Here is a 15,854-nt window from a genome sequence, read left to right as displayed (position 1 = left end):
AGCCACAATGAAAGCAACTGTGAGAAAGTTGAAAACTATAGTGCTAACCTTTTGCATTAAATAGTTGCACAGCAATGATTTACTATTCACACCACAAATATTATGATTATTGTTTTATGAGCAGATTCAAGTAAGTTTTGCTAAAATACTACTTTTTGTTTTATGTTTTGAAGGACGTCTCTTATGCTTATGAAATGAAATATATCTTATGAAGTATTATTGGAATTTAAAATAACTGTTTCCTATTTATATATTTAAAAATTTAATACTTTCCTGTGATGGTAAAGCTGAATTAAAAAAATTAAGAATGCTAAAAATTTTAAAAATTAATAAATACAAAATTGAAGGTCATCCATCAATTTTTCTAAATATCACATAAACATATATACATATAAATGTCAGTTTCGATAAAGGGTAAATGTAAGGAACTTTGGTCTGAAGTGTATCTAGCGAGTGTTGAATTTATCAGACCTGGCCACACTGGGGCTCTGTCGGACAGCCAGCAGGATGGGCTCGGTGTTAATGAGCAGCGCCCAGCAGGGGAAACAGGCCAACAGGAGGATGAGAATCCCTCTCTGTAGTATCACACCCACCCGCTTCAGATTATTACTGCCAAACGTCTGGAGGACACAATTCAATTCAAATGACATATTCACTCATATTCATAATCATAGATAGTGCATTCACTATCAGACCTGAGAGATGAGTGTATCACAAGCAGACGCCAGTCCAAAACCAACAGAGATGCCTGACACATTAATAACCTGTGAGCAAAAAAGGAAATTTTGTTTTACCCCTAAAAGGACTTTTAATAAATGCCACTATAATTAGGTTTTTTTTTTTTTTTTTTTTTTACTCACAGCAATAGCCAGTGCCACAGCGGCCAGTTCAGTTTTCCCCAAGTGTCCACAGAACACAGTGCTGATGAAGCTGATCAGAAAGATCATCAGCTGAGAAATAAACTGCATGAAGAGAGGAAACATTTCCAGTATTCAGTAACCACAGTAATTCCACTTTTTGAGAAATAAACTTATGGTATTCCAGAATACTGATCATGTTATGTCATGTTCTTCAAATAAAATAGACTACTAAAAAATTTGCCAATGTCATTACAATTAAATATTTATTATAAATATAACTGAATATAGTTTTTAATTTGTGACTTAAGGTACAAATTATCAAATTAATATTCAGAATTTCATATCATACCACAATTTATGCTATTTAGTTTATTTTAGTGTCAATGTTTGATTTAAATAGTTACATTAAAAATTAGAAACCTCATACTTTACAAAACAAATATTTGGAAATAATGTCATTGTCAGTCAACAGTGAAAGAAAACTCATCTCAATATTTGGTTAGTTGATTGGATATAATCAAAGTTTAACACCATAAAGCCTTAATAAATCTATAATCATACTTACCACTGGTCCAGCCAGTTTCACCTGCACTACAATTTCTTCTTTGTAATTCATCGGTAACAAACTCCGGAGTTTCTTTCGACACCCTCCACAAACAACCTGTGAACTTGACGTTGACTGATCATCATCACTTTTCTCCTGTTTTGAATCCTCATTCATCTGAGTTACTGTGTTAATACTGTCCATTTTTGTTATTTCTAAAGTGTTTAATTCCCACAAAACTTACATTTAGTTACAATACAGGGCAACATCTGCATGAATGATATTGTGCTAAAGGTCCACTGCAGGGATACATCTGGGTGGATCTAAAAAAACTGTTTGGTAGCAAGTTTAGCCCTTCCTGCTGAACTCCACAAGGTTATTACATAAACAAAAGTCCCAGTGTGCTCAGATCAAGTTTTATTGAAAGTAGACCTAGCCCTCTAATATCTTGACACATTAACGGGCAAACTGCCATTTGTGTTATTGAACTAGCGTAGTTGTTCAGCGACCATTGTGCTATTCTTTTTCTTTTTCATTTTCAAATCATTTAAAGTGTCACACAATAAACTACTATTTAGTCAGATATTAAAGACAGTTTCATATTACTGCTGAGCCAGTTTCTGGGACTAAGCTGACAAGTAAAACCAAATAAAATAAGTAAACAATTAAGTAAATGGATACATACTGTAGATTAAAGTCTAATTAATTATGTAAGTGTCACGCTGTTGCTACCGTGTCAGAGCGAGGAGACGGACAGAATCCAGAAATAATTAACTTTATTTTAACACCAAGGAACACACACGTAGCACAGAAATCGATGAACATTCAACAAGTAAACCCGACAAAACCAAACTGAACAGACTGGGCCTTATAAACACAGGGGAATGAGGATAATTAACTAAACACAGCTGGTAACAAATTAAGAACTAATCAGGGAACATAATAGGAACAGGAAAAGAAAGAACCAAATATGGGCATAAGGAACACATGGGGAGCAAAACACACACAAAACACGGAACAGAGTCTGACATTACTCCCCCCTCCCGGAAGGCGCATCCCGCGCATTAACAATTCCACCAGGGAGGGTGGGCGGATCAGGCAGTCCAGGGTGCCATGGCGGAGCAGGCAGCTCAGGGAGCCATGGCTGGATCAGGCAGACTAGGAAGCCATGGCGGAGCAGGCAGACTAGGAAGCCATGACGGATCAGGCAGACTAGGAAGCCATGGCGGAGCAGGCAGACTAGGAAGCCATGGAGGAGCAGGCAGACTAGGAAGCCATGGTGGAGCAGGGAACTCAGAAGGCCATGGCTGGATGGCCTCCGTAGCCTTGGCCTCGCCACTCGGCCCGGCCACTACAGCTGGGAACTCATGACACCATGGCCGGCTGTGGCTCTCTCCAGCCCACCGGCCGTTCCTCAGTCAAGCCCGCAGGCAGTGGCACTCCGTGGCCTTGCCCTCGCCACTCGGCCAGGCCACTACGGATGGACCCATACTACCCCCCTCCCCCAAAATTCTTGGGGAGAATATCGTCTTTAGAGGCCCTCCGTAGGCCCAACTCGGGAACAGTGGCCCTTCCCTGGGCTTGACTTGGGGACTGGAGCCCTCCTTGAGCCCTCCTGGAGCCCTTTCTGGGCTATACTCGGGGACTGGAGACTTCTCTGGGCTAAACTCGGGGACTGAAGCCCTCTCTGGGCTAAACTCGGGGACTGGAGCCCTCACTGGGCTAAACTCGGGAACAGGAGCCCTCACTGGGCTAAACTCGGGGACTGGAGCCCTCACTGGGGTAAAGTCGGGGACAGGAGCCCTCACTGGGCTAAACTCGGAGACTGGAGCCCTCACTGGGCTAAACTCGGGGGACAGGAGCCCTCACTGGGCTAAACTCGGGGACAGGAGCCCTCCGTGGGCTAAACTCAGGGACAGGAGCCCTCCGTGGGCTAAACTCGGGGACAGGAGCCCTCACTGGAGCGAGCTCTGGGGCTGGAGCGACTGACTTCTCCTCGTTCGATTCCCCTTTAGGTTCGGGCTGAAGAGAGCCACGGCCGGCGGGCTTGTGAATGCCGTGACTGGCGGGCTTGGCTTCGGAATGGCTGGCAGGCTGGAGAGTGCCACTGCCTGCGGGCTTGACTGAGGAACGGCCGGTGGGCTGGAGAGAGCCACAGCCGGCGGGCTGGTTCTGGCTCGGGCCCGGACACTCCCCAGACACCAGTAGATCCCTTCCCTCCAGCATAGTCCCTTGATGTCTGGGAGGTCCATGGGTGATGGTAGTTGGCCCCAAGCCAGAACAGAGAATTGATGGTGGTGTCATGCAATGCCGTTGCCGCGGCAAGCCCACAGAATTCCCAGGCGTACTCGAAGATGGGGAGATCTCGGCGGACTAAGGCGGAGAAATGAGCGGCGAATTCTATGATCTTGGGGGGAAAGAAATGGAAAACAAACACGGGGAGAGGGGGTGCCGCTTACTGTCCTTGGTCGGGTCTTCTGTAATGCTGCTGCTACTGTGTCGGAGCGAGGAGAAGGAAGGAATCCAGAAATAATTAACTTTATTTTAACACCAAGGAACACACACGTAGCACAGGAATTGACTAACATTCAACAAGTAGACCCGACAAAACCAAACTGAACAGACTGGGGCTTATAAACACAGGGGAATGAGGATAATTAACTAAACACAGCTGGGAATAAATGAAGAACTAATCGTGGAACATAATGGGAACAGGAAAAGGAAGAACCACATATGGGCATAAGGAACACATGGGGAGCAAAACACACACAAAACACGGAACAGAGTCTGACAGTAAGTCTTTATTTTTTAAACAAAAATAACGGTCACTAATTAGAAGTACAAAACGAGCATTTGTAAAGAAGAATGTCAGAAGGATTTCGATATAAGCCAAGAGGAGACTTGTTTTCCTTTGCTAAAGTAAGGAAACTTTGCTTCTTTTGATCCTGTAAACAAACGTTGGTTTTCAGGAGACACCCCGGCGCATGCGCAACGCTGAACTCATACGTCATGCTACCGGAACTGCTTCTATGTACAACTGCTGGCGCAAGCTAGATTAAAGTGATTATTACGTTTTGAATGTGGATATTTTTCTTACAAAAACGCATCGATTCGCTACAGGAGGCCTTTGTTTTCCCCCTGGAGCCATGTGAGACACTTTTTTTATGGAAAGGTGCTTTTTATTTCACGTCTTTTTGACAGAAGCAATGCAACACCCGCTGAGTGCAACGATAGAGCTTGAACCGTGGGCTAAACTCAGGGACAGGAGCCCTCCGTGGGCTAAACTCGGGGACAGGAGCCCTCACTGGAGCGAGCTCTGGGGCTGGAGCGACTGACTTCTCCTCGTTCGATTCCCCTTTAGGTTCGGGCTGAAGAGAGCCACGGCCGGCGGGCTTGTGAATGCCGTGACTGGCGGGCTTGGCTTCGGAATGGCTGGCAGGCTGGAGAGTGCCACTGCCTGCGGGCTTGACTGAGGAACGGCCGGTGGGCTGGAGAGAGCCACAGCCGGCGGGCTGGTTCTGGCTCGGGCCCGGACACTCCCCAGACACCAGTAGATCCCTTCCCTCCAGCATAGTCCCTTGATGTCTGGGAGGTCCATAGGTGATGGTAGTTGGCCCCAAGCCAGAACAGAGAATTGATGGTGGTGTCATGCAATGCCGTTGCCGCGGCAAGCCCACAGAATTCCCAGGCGTACTCGAAGATGGGGAGATCTCGGCGGACTAAGGCGGAGAAATGAGCGGCGAATTCTATGATCTTGGGGGGAAAGAAATGGAAAACAAACACGGGGAGAGGGGGTGCCGCTTACTGTCCTTGGTCGGGTCTTCTGTAATGCTGCTGCTACTGTGTCGGAGCGAGGAGAAGGAAGGAATCCAGAAATAATTAACTTTATTTTAACACCAAGGAACACACACGTAGCACAGGAATTGACTAACATTCAACAAGTAGACCCGACAAAACCAAACTGAACAGACTGGGGCTTATAAACACAGGGGAATGAGGATAATTAACTAAACACAGCTGGGAATAAATGAAGAACTAATCGTGGAACATAATGGGAACAGGAAAAGGAAGAACCACATATGGGCATAAGGAACACATGGGGAGCAAAACACACACAAAACACGGAACAGAGTCTGACAGTAAGTCTTTATTTTTTAAACAAAAATAACGGTCACTAATTAGAAGTACAAAACGAGCATTTGTAAAGAAGAATGTCAGAAGGATTTCGATATAAGCCAAGAGGAGACTTGTTTTCCTTTGCTAAAGTAAGGAAACTTTGCTTCTTTTGATCCTGTAAACAAACGTTGGTTTTCAGGAGACACCCCGGCGCATGCGCAACGCTGAACTCATACGTCATGCTACCGGAACTGCTTCTATGTACAACTGCTGGCGCAAGCTAGATTAAAGTGATTATTACGTTTTGAATGTGGATATTTTTCTTACAAAAACGCATCGATTCGCTACAGGAGGCCTTTGTTTTCCCCCTGGAGCCATGTGAGACACTTTTTTTATGGAAAGGTGCTTTTTATTTCACGTCTTTTTGACAGAAGCAATGCAACACCCGCTGAGTGCAACGATAGAGCTTGAAAGATCAAAGACAATTTTTTATATAATTCCGACTAGATTTGTCTGAAAGAAGAAAGTCATATACACCTAGGATGCATCGGGGGTGAGTAAAACGCAGTCTAATTTTCATTTTGGGGTGAACTAACCCTTTAACGGATTTGAATATTAGAAATGTGTTAGTGTGTTATGTGTTAAGCCAGGTTAAAGAGATGGGTTTTTAATCTAGATTTAAACTGACAGAGTGTGTCTGCCTCCCGAATAATGTTAGGTAGATTATTCCAGAGTTTGGGCACTAAATAGGAAAAGGATCTGCCGCCCGCAGTTGATTTTAATATTCTAGGTATTATCAAATTGCCAGAGATTTGAGAACGCAGCAGACGTGGAGGACTTTAATGCAATAAGAGCTCATTCAAATACAGAGGTGCTAAACCATTCAGGGCTTTATAAGCAGTAAGCAAGATTTTAAAATCTATACGATGTTTAATAGGGAGCCAGTGCAGTGTTGACAGAACCAAGCTAATATGATCATACTTCCCGGTTCTAGTAAGAACTCTAGCTGCTGCATTTTGGACCAGCTGGAGTTTGTTTATTAAGGGTGCAGAACAACCACCCAATAAAGCATTACAATAATCTAAACTTGATGCCATTCTTCTAGCGATGTAGCAAGTACATCGGGTGTTATGGAAAGTGTTCCCGGTTCCGGTTGACCTAATTAATGCAGCCTAAAAATCCTTTAACGGGTTTGAATATTAGAAGCGTATTTAGTGTGTTATGTGTAAGCCAGGTTAAAGAGATGGGTCTTTAATCTAGATTTAAACTGACAGAGTGTGTCTGCCTCCCGAATAATGTTAGGTAGATTATTCCAGAGTTTGGGCACTAAATAGGAAAAGGATCTGCCGCCCGCAGTTGATTTTAATATTCTAGGTATTATCAAATTGCCAGAGATTTGAGAACGCAGCAGACGTGGAGGACTTTAATGCAATAAGAGCTCATTCAAATACAGAGGTGCTAAACCATTCAGGGCTTTATAAGCAGTAAGCAAGATTTTAAAATCTATACGATGTTTAATAGGGAGCCAGTGCAGTGTTGACAGAACCAAGCTAATATGATCATACTTCCCGGTTCTAGTAAGAACTCTAGCTGCTGCATTTTGGACCAGCTGGAGTTTGTTTATTAAGGGTGCAGAACAACCACCCAATAAAGCATTACAATAATCTAAACTTGAGGTCATGAACGTATGAATTTTAATTTCTGCATTTGACATTGAGAGCATAGGTCGTAATTTAGATATATTTTTGAGATGGAAAAATGCGGTTTTACAAATACTAGAAACGTGTCTTTCAATGGAAAGATTGCTATCAAATAGCACACCTAGGTTCCTAACTGATGACAAAGAATTGACTGAGCAGCCATCAAGTGTTAAACAGTGTTCTAGGTTATTACATGCAGAGTTTTTAGGTCCTATAATTAACACCTCTGTTTTTTTCAGAATTTAGGAGTAAGAAATTACTCGTCATTCAGTTTTTTATGTCGACTATGCATTCTGTTAGTTTTTCAAATTGGTAGGATCATGCTCTTTGTATGCATTTTCAAATAGTCTAAAACAACATAAGGTATAATTATATATCCTAACATATTTGGTGTGAAAAAAAATGTTTGACACAAGAATCAATTATCAATTATTACGCTCATCTAAGAAATGTATGTGCTCATTTAATCCCCCAGGCTACTATAAGCATTAGTAGGAAAGCTGCAAGTGTTCAACAGACATCTATCTCTTCGGTGGTCAAGAAGACCTCTCCATCTGTGACCAAACAATGCATTTGCCCCTAATTATTGGACATTTTCAACATATTACACTTGCATGAATGCCTATAGTTCTCATTTTACACCTTCAATAGTCAGTTACAGCACCAAACGGCACACACTTTGTGTGTGATTCTTCAGTAATCAGTTTATAAGAAGATTCAGTTGAGAAGATTTATTTCATTGCATTAAAGTGTTTTTATCAAGACAATTACACAAGGATCATAGAGTTTCATTTCAGTGCTGGTCAACACCATGCAATCTAACTACACACAGGCTAAAAGTGCTGTCACATTCTATTGTTCTGCGAATTTTCATGGGCAAAATATAGTCATGTCAACAGGTATCCATGCAAATGGAAATTTTGTGTAAAAGCAAAATATTTCCCCATGCAGACTTCTCTGTGGGTTCAAGTTGGTTGCGCTAATTCAATAATTTTCAACCTGGTCTAATTTTTGGTAACACTTCATTTTAAGGTGTCCTTGTTACACATATTACATGTACTTACTATTGTAATAACAATTAATTATGCATAATTAAATGCAAGTAACCCTAAGCCAAACCCTAATCCTAAACCTGACCATATAGTAAGTACATGTAGTTCATTAATATTACTCAGTTCTTAAATGTACACTGTAAAAAAAGTCCGTAAAAATACAGTAAAATATACCGTAATAATTTGAAGGAATTTTCCGTATTTGGTTTTTACAGGTATTTTTTTTAATTACACTTTGCATTGTGGGAACAAGAAGCTCGGTCGATTATCGGCGCGAAAACAGTGCTTGAGCAGGTGCCATTTTTCACGGAGATAGTCTCGGTCAAAATTTCATTTTAAAGTCGGATTTCGGGGTTGGGGAACCGTTCTTACACTTCCGTTGTAAATAATGTTTTGTTAAATGTAACAAACTGTAACGTTAACTTAGTTGCTGTCAGGCTTGTTTGGCAAATGAATGTCGGAGCCGTCGTATTCAACATTTTCAGCATACCATCACATCTTACTCGACGTGGAGGTACGTGCTACAGTGTGCTTACTTTTAATTGTTTATTAACTTTTAGTTGTTGTTGATGCTGTGTATTTGTTAATGTATTTGTTACTTTGCACATTTGTTACGTGTCGTAAAGCATCCGGCATATTTACGTTACTGAGGTGATGTTAAGCAGCTGTGATAAAGTTAAATCTGAAGTGCGGTACAACTGTGTTTAGAGCGCTTGATGCCTTCAACAGTAGCTGGCAGAGGAATTGTCAAGAAAAGAAGACACCATTTATGATTTTTTTTATTTAAAGGGGTCATAGGATGCTACATGCACTTTTACAAGTTGTTTGAACTGACATGTGTGTTGGCAGTGTGTGTACACAACCACCCTATAATGATAAAAATAAACCTAGTGTTTTTAAAAAAATCTGGTTAAATGTTTTCCCCTTTCTCAAATCGAGCCGATCTCAGATGCCTGTCTGTGTGATGTCACACAGACAGGCCCCTCCCATGATAGTTTGATTGACAGTAGCGTTTCAGCACAGACTGGACTGTGTCTTACCTTATGCTGATTTCACATTGCACAATTTTCAAAGACGCCGCATCACTGTTGGTTTCACACTGAATGACTATCTGGGGTAGCATTCAGTTGTTGCTGTGTTCACACTGCACGATGGAACGACGACAGGAGGTTACACACTGCATGACTTTACAATAGGGAGAATCTCCGATAACTCTGTCTGGTGCAGGGTTGCCAGGTTTTCGCTACAAAACCTGGCCAATTACTACTGAAAACTAGCCTGAAAATAGCCCAATTGCTTTCGAAGGGGTCCCCCGGTAAAAATCGCGTTCGGGGGGTAAAATACACTTTTTTTGGCGGGGTTCTCCTGGTACATTTCACATTCCAGGGCCTAAATATCACGTTATTGGGGTCGCTTCAACCTGCTGACATGAAAAACAACCGGCGGCAATCGCAGATTTGGCAACACTGGTCCGCAAACTACGTTTCATATAACTCCTCCCCGAACTTCCCGCTGCCTTATATCGTGCTCTCTCATTAGCTGTAGGTCATCGCCGATGTGTTTTTCAGTCAGAACTCATTTCACACAGCAGGATTGTGATTCTCTCAGATCGTGTCTTTGATAACTCACACTGCATGATTGCAGTGGTGGAAAGAGTACTGAAAAAATATACTCAAGTAAAAGTACCATTACCTTCCAAAAAATGTAGTGCGAGTAGAGTAAAAGTACTTGTCCAAAAAAACTACTTGAGTAAGAGTAAAAGAGTAGCCTATTTAAAAGTAACTCATTTAACTCGTATTGAGTATTGAGTAGTGAGTACTGAGCTGTGGATTCTACCCCCTCATAATAAACGCTGTACACCGCAATTTATACATTTTAAAAACGTTGTACATTCTGTAATTAACATTATCTTGTTTGTCATAAAGAATGAAGAGTATCTATCATCCAGCATTTTTAATTTTGACTGCCAACTCTTTAAAATACATCAAAACAGCACGGAAGCAGTATTCAGTTGAAGAAAAGATTAAAGTTATTCTCAGTACAATCATCCCCATTTAAATCATAAAGTTTGAAAATATAGATTTAAAATCATGTGTAAGGCCACCGAGACAGCATATGCTGTTGTTGCACATAAAATAATAATGTTTAGAACAGCGCAAATACAAACACCATTAGAAACTCATAGTTCAGCATCACACACCATGATATGGGTTAAAATGAGAGCCCATTTCTCTCCAAAACGGTGCCAGTTTTAGCGTTTTGCAATAAAGAAATAAGAATAACTAAACTTGATAATTTATGTTACAATTTTAACATAAATGCACATTGTTCTAGAAGGATGGCATCATGCCATACCTTTTACACATTTACTCGAATTGTTATGCTGATAATACAATTTGTAAGTAAAAATGCATTAAATAGTGAAGTATTTCTGGGGAAACTTTTTCAAAGGAAAACACACACGCATGTCTCTTTGCTGAGCCGTGGTGGTCTCGGTGAATCAGCAGCATCCACAACTGAACGGAACAAAAAGTATTGAACTTGAAAATTGTGTATGCGGGAGTGCACTTGCTGACTGAAGGGCGGATTGTATAAAATGGATAAAAAAAAACGTTTATTAATGAGCTGCAGTTTTATTACATCAGGCGCTGGCACAGATGCAGTATATTAAAAGAGATTAAGATAGGACTAGTTGAAGATCTGACATCACAGAATTCTTCAAGGATAACACTATCACCTTTTCTGCCAAACAAGGTAGGTTTAGACTTTTTATTGTCTTGTTTATGTTACACACACACACACACACACACACACGGGAAGTCATGATGCACGCGCAGAGAATGCTGCTTCAGAGCGCTCATGAGTTCTCTTGCACTTACACGGACAAAAGTATGTCAAAATGACAATTTTTGGCGAGTGACAGTCTTAAATAAGTTAAAAAGTTTTAACTGATGTAAAGAGTTGGGATGTGTCAGATGTGAGTCATATTTTAAAGGGACAGCAGTTCATGACATTCATGGTGTTTCTTTTTTCTTTTCTAATGACAATTAACAGTTTTTATTTATGAAAGCATATGGGTAGCAAAATTCAATTTGAAATGTAATATGCAAAATGGCAGTGCAATATGTAAAATAGCAATGTATTTCTGTATTTAAATTTACATTTCCCCATACATATGTGCAATATTTAGTGTAAAATGAAAATGAAAATTCAACTATATAATTTACATTTGCCATTTCCTACACTAGTTTTAATATGCAAAATAAAAACATATTTTAAAGCTTTATAAGTTGCAAAATTAAAATGAAAATGTTTTACACAAATTGATTAGATATGTTTGACATGTCCAAGCAAAAACTAGCAAAATTATAATTTAATTGCTGTTTTTCCTAAATGCATTTAGACTCAGGGGTAGGACACTTGGGATTGCATTTTCATCATAATACCGCTTGATAATTGTAGCAAAATACAGTGACAATTTCAGAATGCATTCTGAGCCAAAGGGGCAGCAAAATGGTGATTTAAATTAAAGTCTTTTACTTTTCTTAAATGCATTGACACTTACATATCAGACTTTTCAATTGCATTTTCATGTAATACCTACGGTGGCCGGGAAGTGCAGAACAAATCACAATTCTGAAAACAAAATAACAAATTACAAACGCAAATGCAAGTCTAAAAAACAAAATAACAATTCAGAAAACACAACAACAATTCAGAAAACATTATAACAAGTCAGAAAACACAATGACAAATTCGAAAACAAAATAACAAGTCAGAAAACACAACGACAAATCCGAAAACTTAGTGTAAATAGCATATTGCTAAAAATACTGCTATTTTCACTTTGTGTAAACAGAATCCATTGCTAACACGAGATTTGAAAAGGGAGGGAAAAAAAGCTCGGCAAAAGGCGGGATCGGACCCAGGTCGATCGCGTCAAAAAGTCAGTGATATGCACTTATCCAACTGTGCCACTGGAGTTGATGTTTCACAACCAATTTTTACTAAATTTAAATATACACCCCATATTTTTTATTCCATAGTAAGGGCAATTCATACAATACATTTAAACTGAGCTACTTTAATACCATCTCCGAACTTTCTACCACGACTCTGCTGTTCTTCGGCTGGTTCTTCCCTGTATACGTTGATTGACAGATGTCTCGTCCAGTCAGCGGTGAGTAATCCCAAACCAATGGCACTGTCTCAAACTATACCTACCTCTTCCGGTTTGTCTGATTTGTCGTTGTGTTTTCTGACTTGTTATAATGTTTTCTGAATTGTTGTTGTGCTTTCTGAATTGTTATTTTGGTTTTTAGACTTGCATTTGCATTTGTAATTTGTTCTTTTGTTTTCAGAATTGTGATTTGTTCTGCACTTCTCGGCCACCGTAAATACCCCACGATGAATATAAAGTCAATGTGGATTTGAAATGCATTTGAAATGCAGTTCCCCGACCTGTCAATAGTTAGGCTACATCAAGCGAAGGCAGGGCTCGGCAACAGGACGCACAATAAGTCAATATTCACCGTCAACCAAACACTTTCCACATTGACTTAAACTATATTCATCACGGGGTATTAAATTAAAATGCTATTAAAACATCTTATATGTAAGTGTCAATGCATTTAAAAAAAATAAAAGACATTCAAATCACAATTTTTTTACCCTTTTGCTAGACCTTTGGCTCAGAATGCATTCTGAAATTCTCACTCCATTTTGCTACAATTATCAAATGGTATATGATGAAAAAGCAATCCCAAGTGTCCTACCCCAAGTCTAAATGCATTTAGTAAAAACAGCATTTAAATGCAAATTTTTCTACAGTTTTTGCTTGGACATGTTAAACATATCTAATCAATTTGGGTAATACATTTTCATTTTATTTTTGACACTTATAAAGCATTAAAATATGTTTTTAATTTGCATATTAAAACTAGTGTAGAAAATGTCAAATGTAAATAATATAACTGAATTTTCATTTTGCACTAAATCTTGCACACGTATTGTAAAATGTAAATTGAAATACAGAACTACATTGCCATTTTACGTATTGCATTGCCATTTTGCATATTACATTTCAAATTTAATTTTGCTACCGATTAGGGATGTTCAATACTGACAAAAAATTAGTCCTTGAGTTGTTCATTCAGTTGACTTTGTTATTGAAGTTGTTTATGTAGGAAATAATTAATCAATGTTTGGAGTGGTTTTCTGAATTTACAGTGTGTTTTTTTAATCATTTCTTATTTGTTTATTGTTATTTATTATATGATTCCAGGTTGCTGTCATTCAAGAAGTAATCATTTCCTCCCCCATTGTGGCTGAGCTACACATTCTCTTCATTTTATTTTAATCATAAAACATCTAGAGGAGATGGCACCTATGCTGGAATTCATACAAATATAAGGAACATATGTAATGAAACTGTGTATAAAGCATTTTGTTGTGTTGCTGTTTAGTTGAAAATAATTAAATGGTTAGTTCACCCATAAATGAAAATACTGTCATTAATTACTCACCCTCATGTCGTTCCAAACCCGTAAGACCTTATCTTACGAGAGCTTTCTGACCCTTTATAGACAGCAAGGGTCCAACCATGATCAAGGCACAGAAACGTAGTATAAGGACATCGTTAAAAGGGTCCATGTGACATCATCAGTGGTTCAACTGTAATTTTACGAAGCTACGAGAAGAATTTTTGTGCGCAAAGAAAACAAAAATAACTACTTCATTCAATGATTTCTTCTCTCCTGGGAGTGTGCCGCCATTAACGAGAGTATCACGACACATGCGTGTGTGTTCATTTGCCGGTAAACAAGGTGCAGCACACGCAGGGTCTACGTCAGTAGTACCACACGCATTCGCCGTGGGTCAGAGAGCTCTCAGATTTCATCAGATATATCTTAATATGTGTTCTGAAGATGAACGAAAGTCTTATGGGTTTGGAATGAAATGAGGGTGAGTAATTAATGACAGAATTTGAATTTTTGGGTGAACTATCCAAAACACTGGGTGCACTGCATGTGTGTGTTCTGTGAAAACAACTTAATACAAACTTAATCCTTTTCTTACCACTATTTCATGGTACACTGTCTTTTTATCTCATCATTTTGATACACTGTTGTTGAAATAGCATTCATATTTTAAACATCAGAATAAACACATTCCACGTGCTGAAGACACATCTCTTTGGCCAAGCATTCAAATAATGCATCTCATAATCTTGTACTGCAGTTATATCTAATCAAATGCACATTATTATTCTTTAGTTTGGGTTAAACAAATAAATTTTGCTTGGTTGGAACAGCAGTTACGCTAACTATGCTTGTATTTGTTTCTCTGTTTTTTGCCACGGGATTAACATCCCGTGGTAACTAGAATTTACACAAGCTTCAGTCTGGATCCAGAACACCTGAGAAGAGATGATGCAACCCCTCAGAGGACCTCAGATGATGCCAACCCTGAAACAACTTACAGAACTACCACATTTTGCTATAAGTTTGATTGCATCATATAATAATTGCTGTTAATATTATTCATCGTCTGTTTTATTATGTCTTAAATTGATTTTTCCGTACTGCTGGTTCGTCTGGTCAGAGGAGAACTGGCCCCCCGACTGAGCCTGGGTTCTCCCAAGGTTTTTTCTCCATTCTGTCACCGATGGAGTTTTGGTTCCTTGCCGCTGTCGCCTCTGGCTTGCTTAGTTGGGGACCCTTCATTTCCAGCGATATCGTTGACATGATTGCAAAGATACTATTTAAACTGAGCTGGATGTTGACATCACTGAATTCAATGATGAACTGTCTTTAACTGAAAATTAGTGTTTACTATTGTCACTTTGCATTATTGACACTATTTTCCTAATTAATGCGGTTCAGTTGCTTTGACACAATCTGTATTGTTAAAAGCGCTATATAAATAAAGGTGACTTGACTTGACTTGACTATCCCTTTAAGTATATCGTAAAACATTGTTGACAAGATCACATGACAGATGCAATTAGAGACCACTGGAAATGTAAGTTTAGCATGTTATAAACAATGTTTGAACAGGAAAGTATTTGGAATAGCTGTTGATAATTAAATCTCAAACTGTTCTGCATGTTACTCTGTATTTCAGTTTCATTCATTTAATTTCTTGTCGTTTCCAGTCTTCCTGTGAAGAAATCCAGAACGTGGGTCAAAGGTTCAGATGAAGGGAACCAAATGGCTACGCTTCCAAGACTAACAATGTTTGAACAGGAAAGTATTTGGAATAGCTGTTGATAATTAAATCTCAAACTGTTCTGCATGTTACTCTGTATTTCAGTTTCATTCATTTAATTTCTTGTCATTTCCAGTCTTCCTGTGAAGAAATCCAGAACGTGGGTCAAAGGTTCAGATGAAGGGAACCAAATGGCTACGCTTCCAAGACTCATGTACAGGTGCATCTCAATAAATTAGAAAGTTCATTTATTTCAGTAATTCAACTCAAATTGTGAAACTCGTGTATTAAATAAATTCAATGCACACAGACTGAAGTAGTTTAAGTCTTTGGTTCTTTTAATTGTGATGATTTTGGCTCACATTTAACAAAA

General features: G+C 39.4%; 1 protein-coding gene across 1 annotated transcript; it reads right to left on the bottom strand.

Moving 5' to 3' along the window:
- Positions 1-446: 446 nt before the first annotated feature.
- LOC107599265 (multidrug and toxin extrusion protein 1-like) lies at positions 447-1,608 on the bottom strand. The gene is made up of 4 exons (XM_016290809.1): positions 1,426-1,608; positions 861-962; positions 696-764; positions 447-620 (listed from the first exon to the last, which is right to left on the bottom strand). The coding sequence occupies exons 1-4, from the start codon at positions 1,606-1,608 to the stop codon at positions 447-449; spliced, it is 528 nt and encodes a 175-aa protein (XP_016146295.1).
- Between the last annotated feature and the right edge of the window lie 14,246 nt (positions 1,609-15,854).

Source organism: Sinocyclocheilus grahami, unplaced genomic scaffold (genome assembly GCF_001515645.1).
Source record: "Sinocyclocheilus grahami isolate Dianchi unplaced genomic scaffold, SAMN03320097.WGS_v1.1 scaffold263.1, whole genome shotgun sequence".
NCBI classification, from domain to species: domain Eukaryota; kingdom Metazoa; phylum Chordata; class Actinopteri; order Cypriniformes; family Cyprinidae; genus Sinocyclocheilus; species Sinocyclocheilus grahami.
Note: the sequence above shows the minus strand (reverse complement) of the source record. Positions and strands in the feature narration are given on the sequence as shown.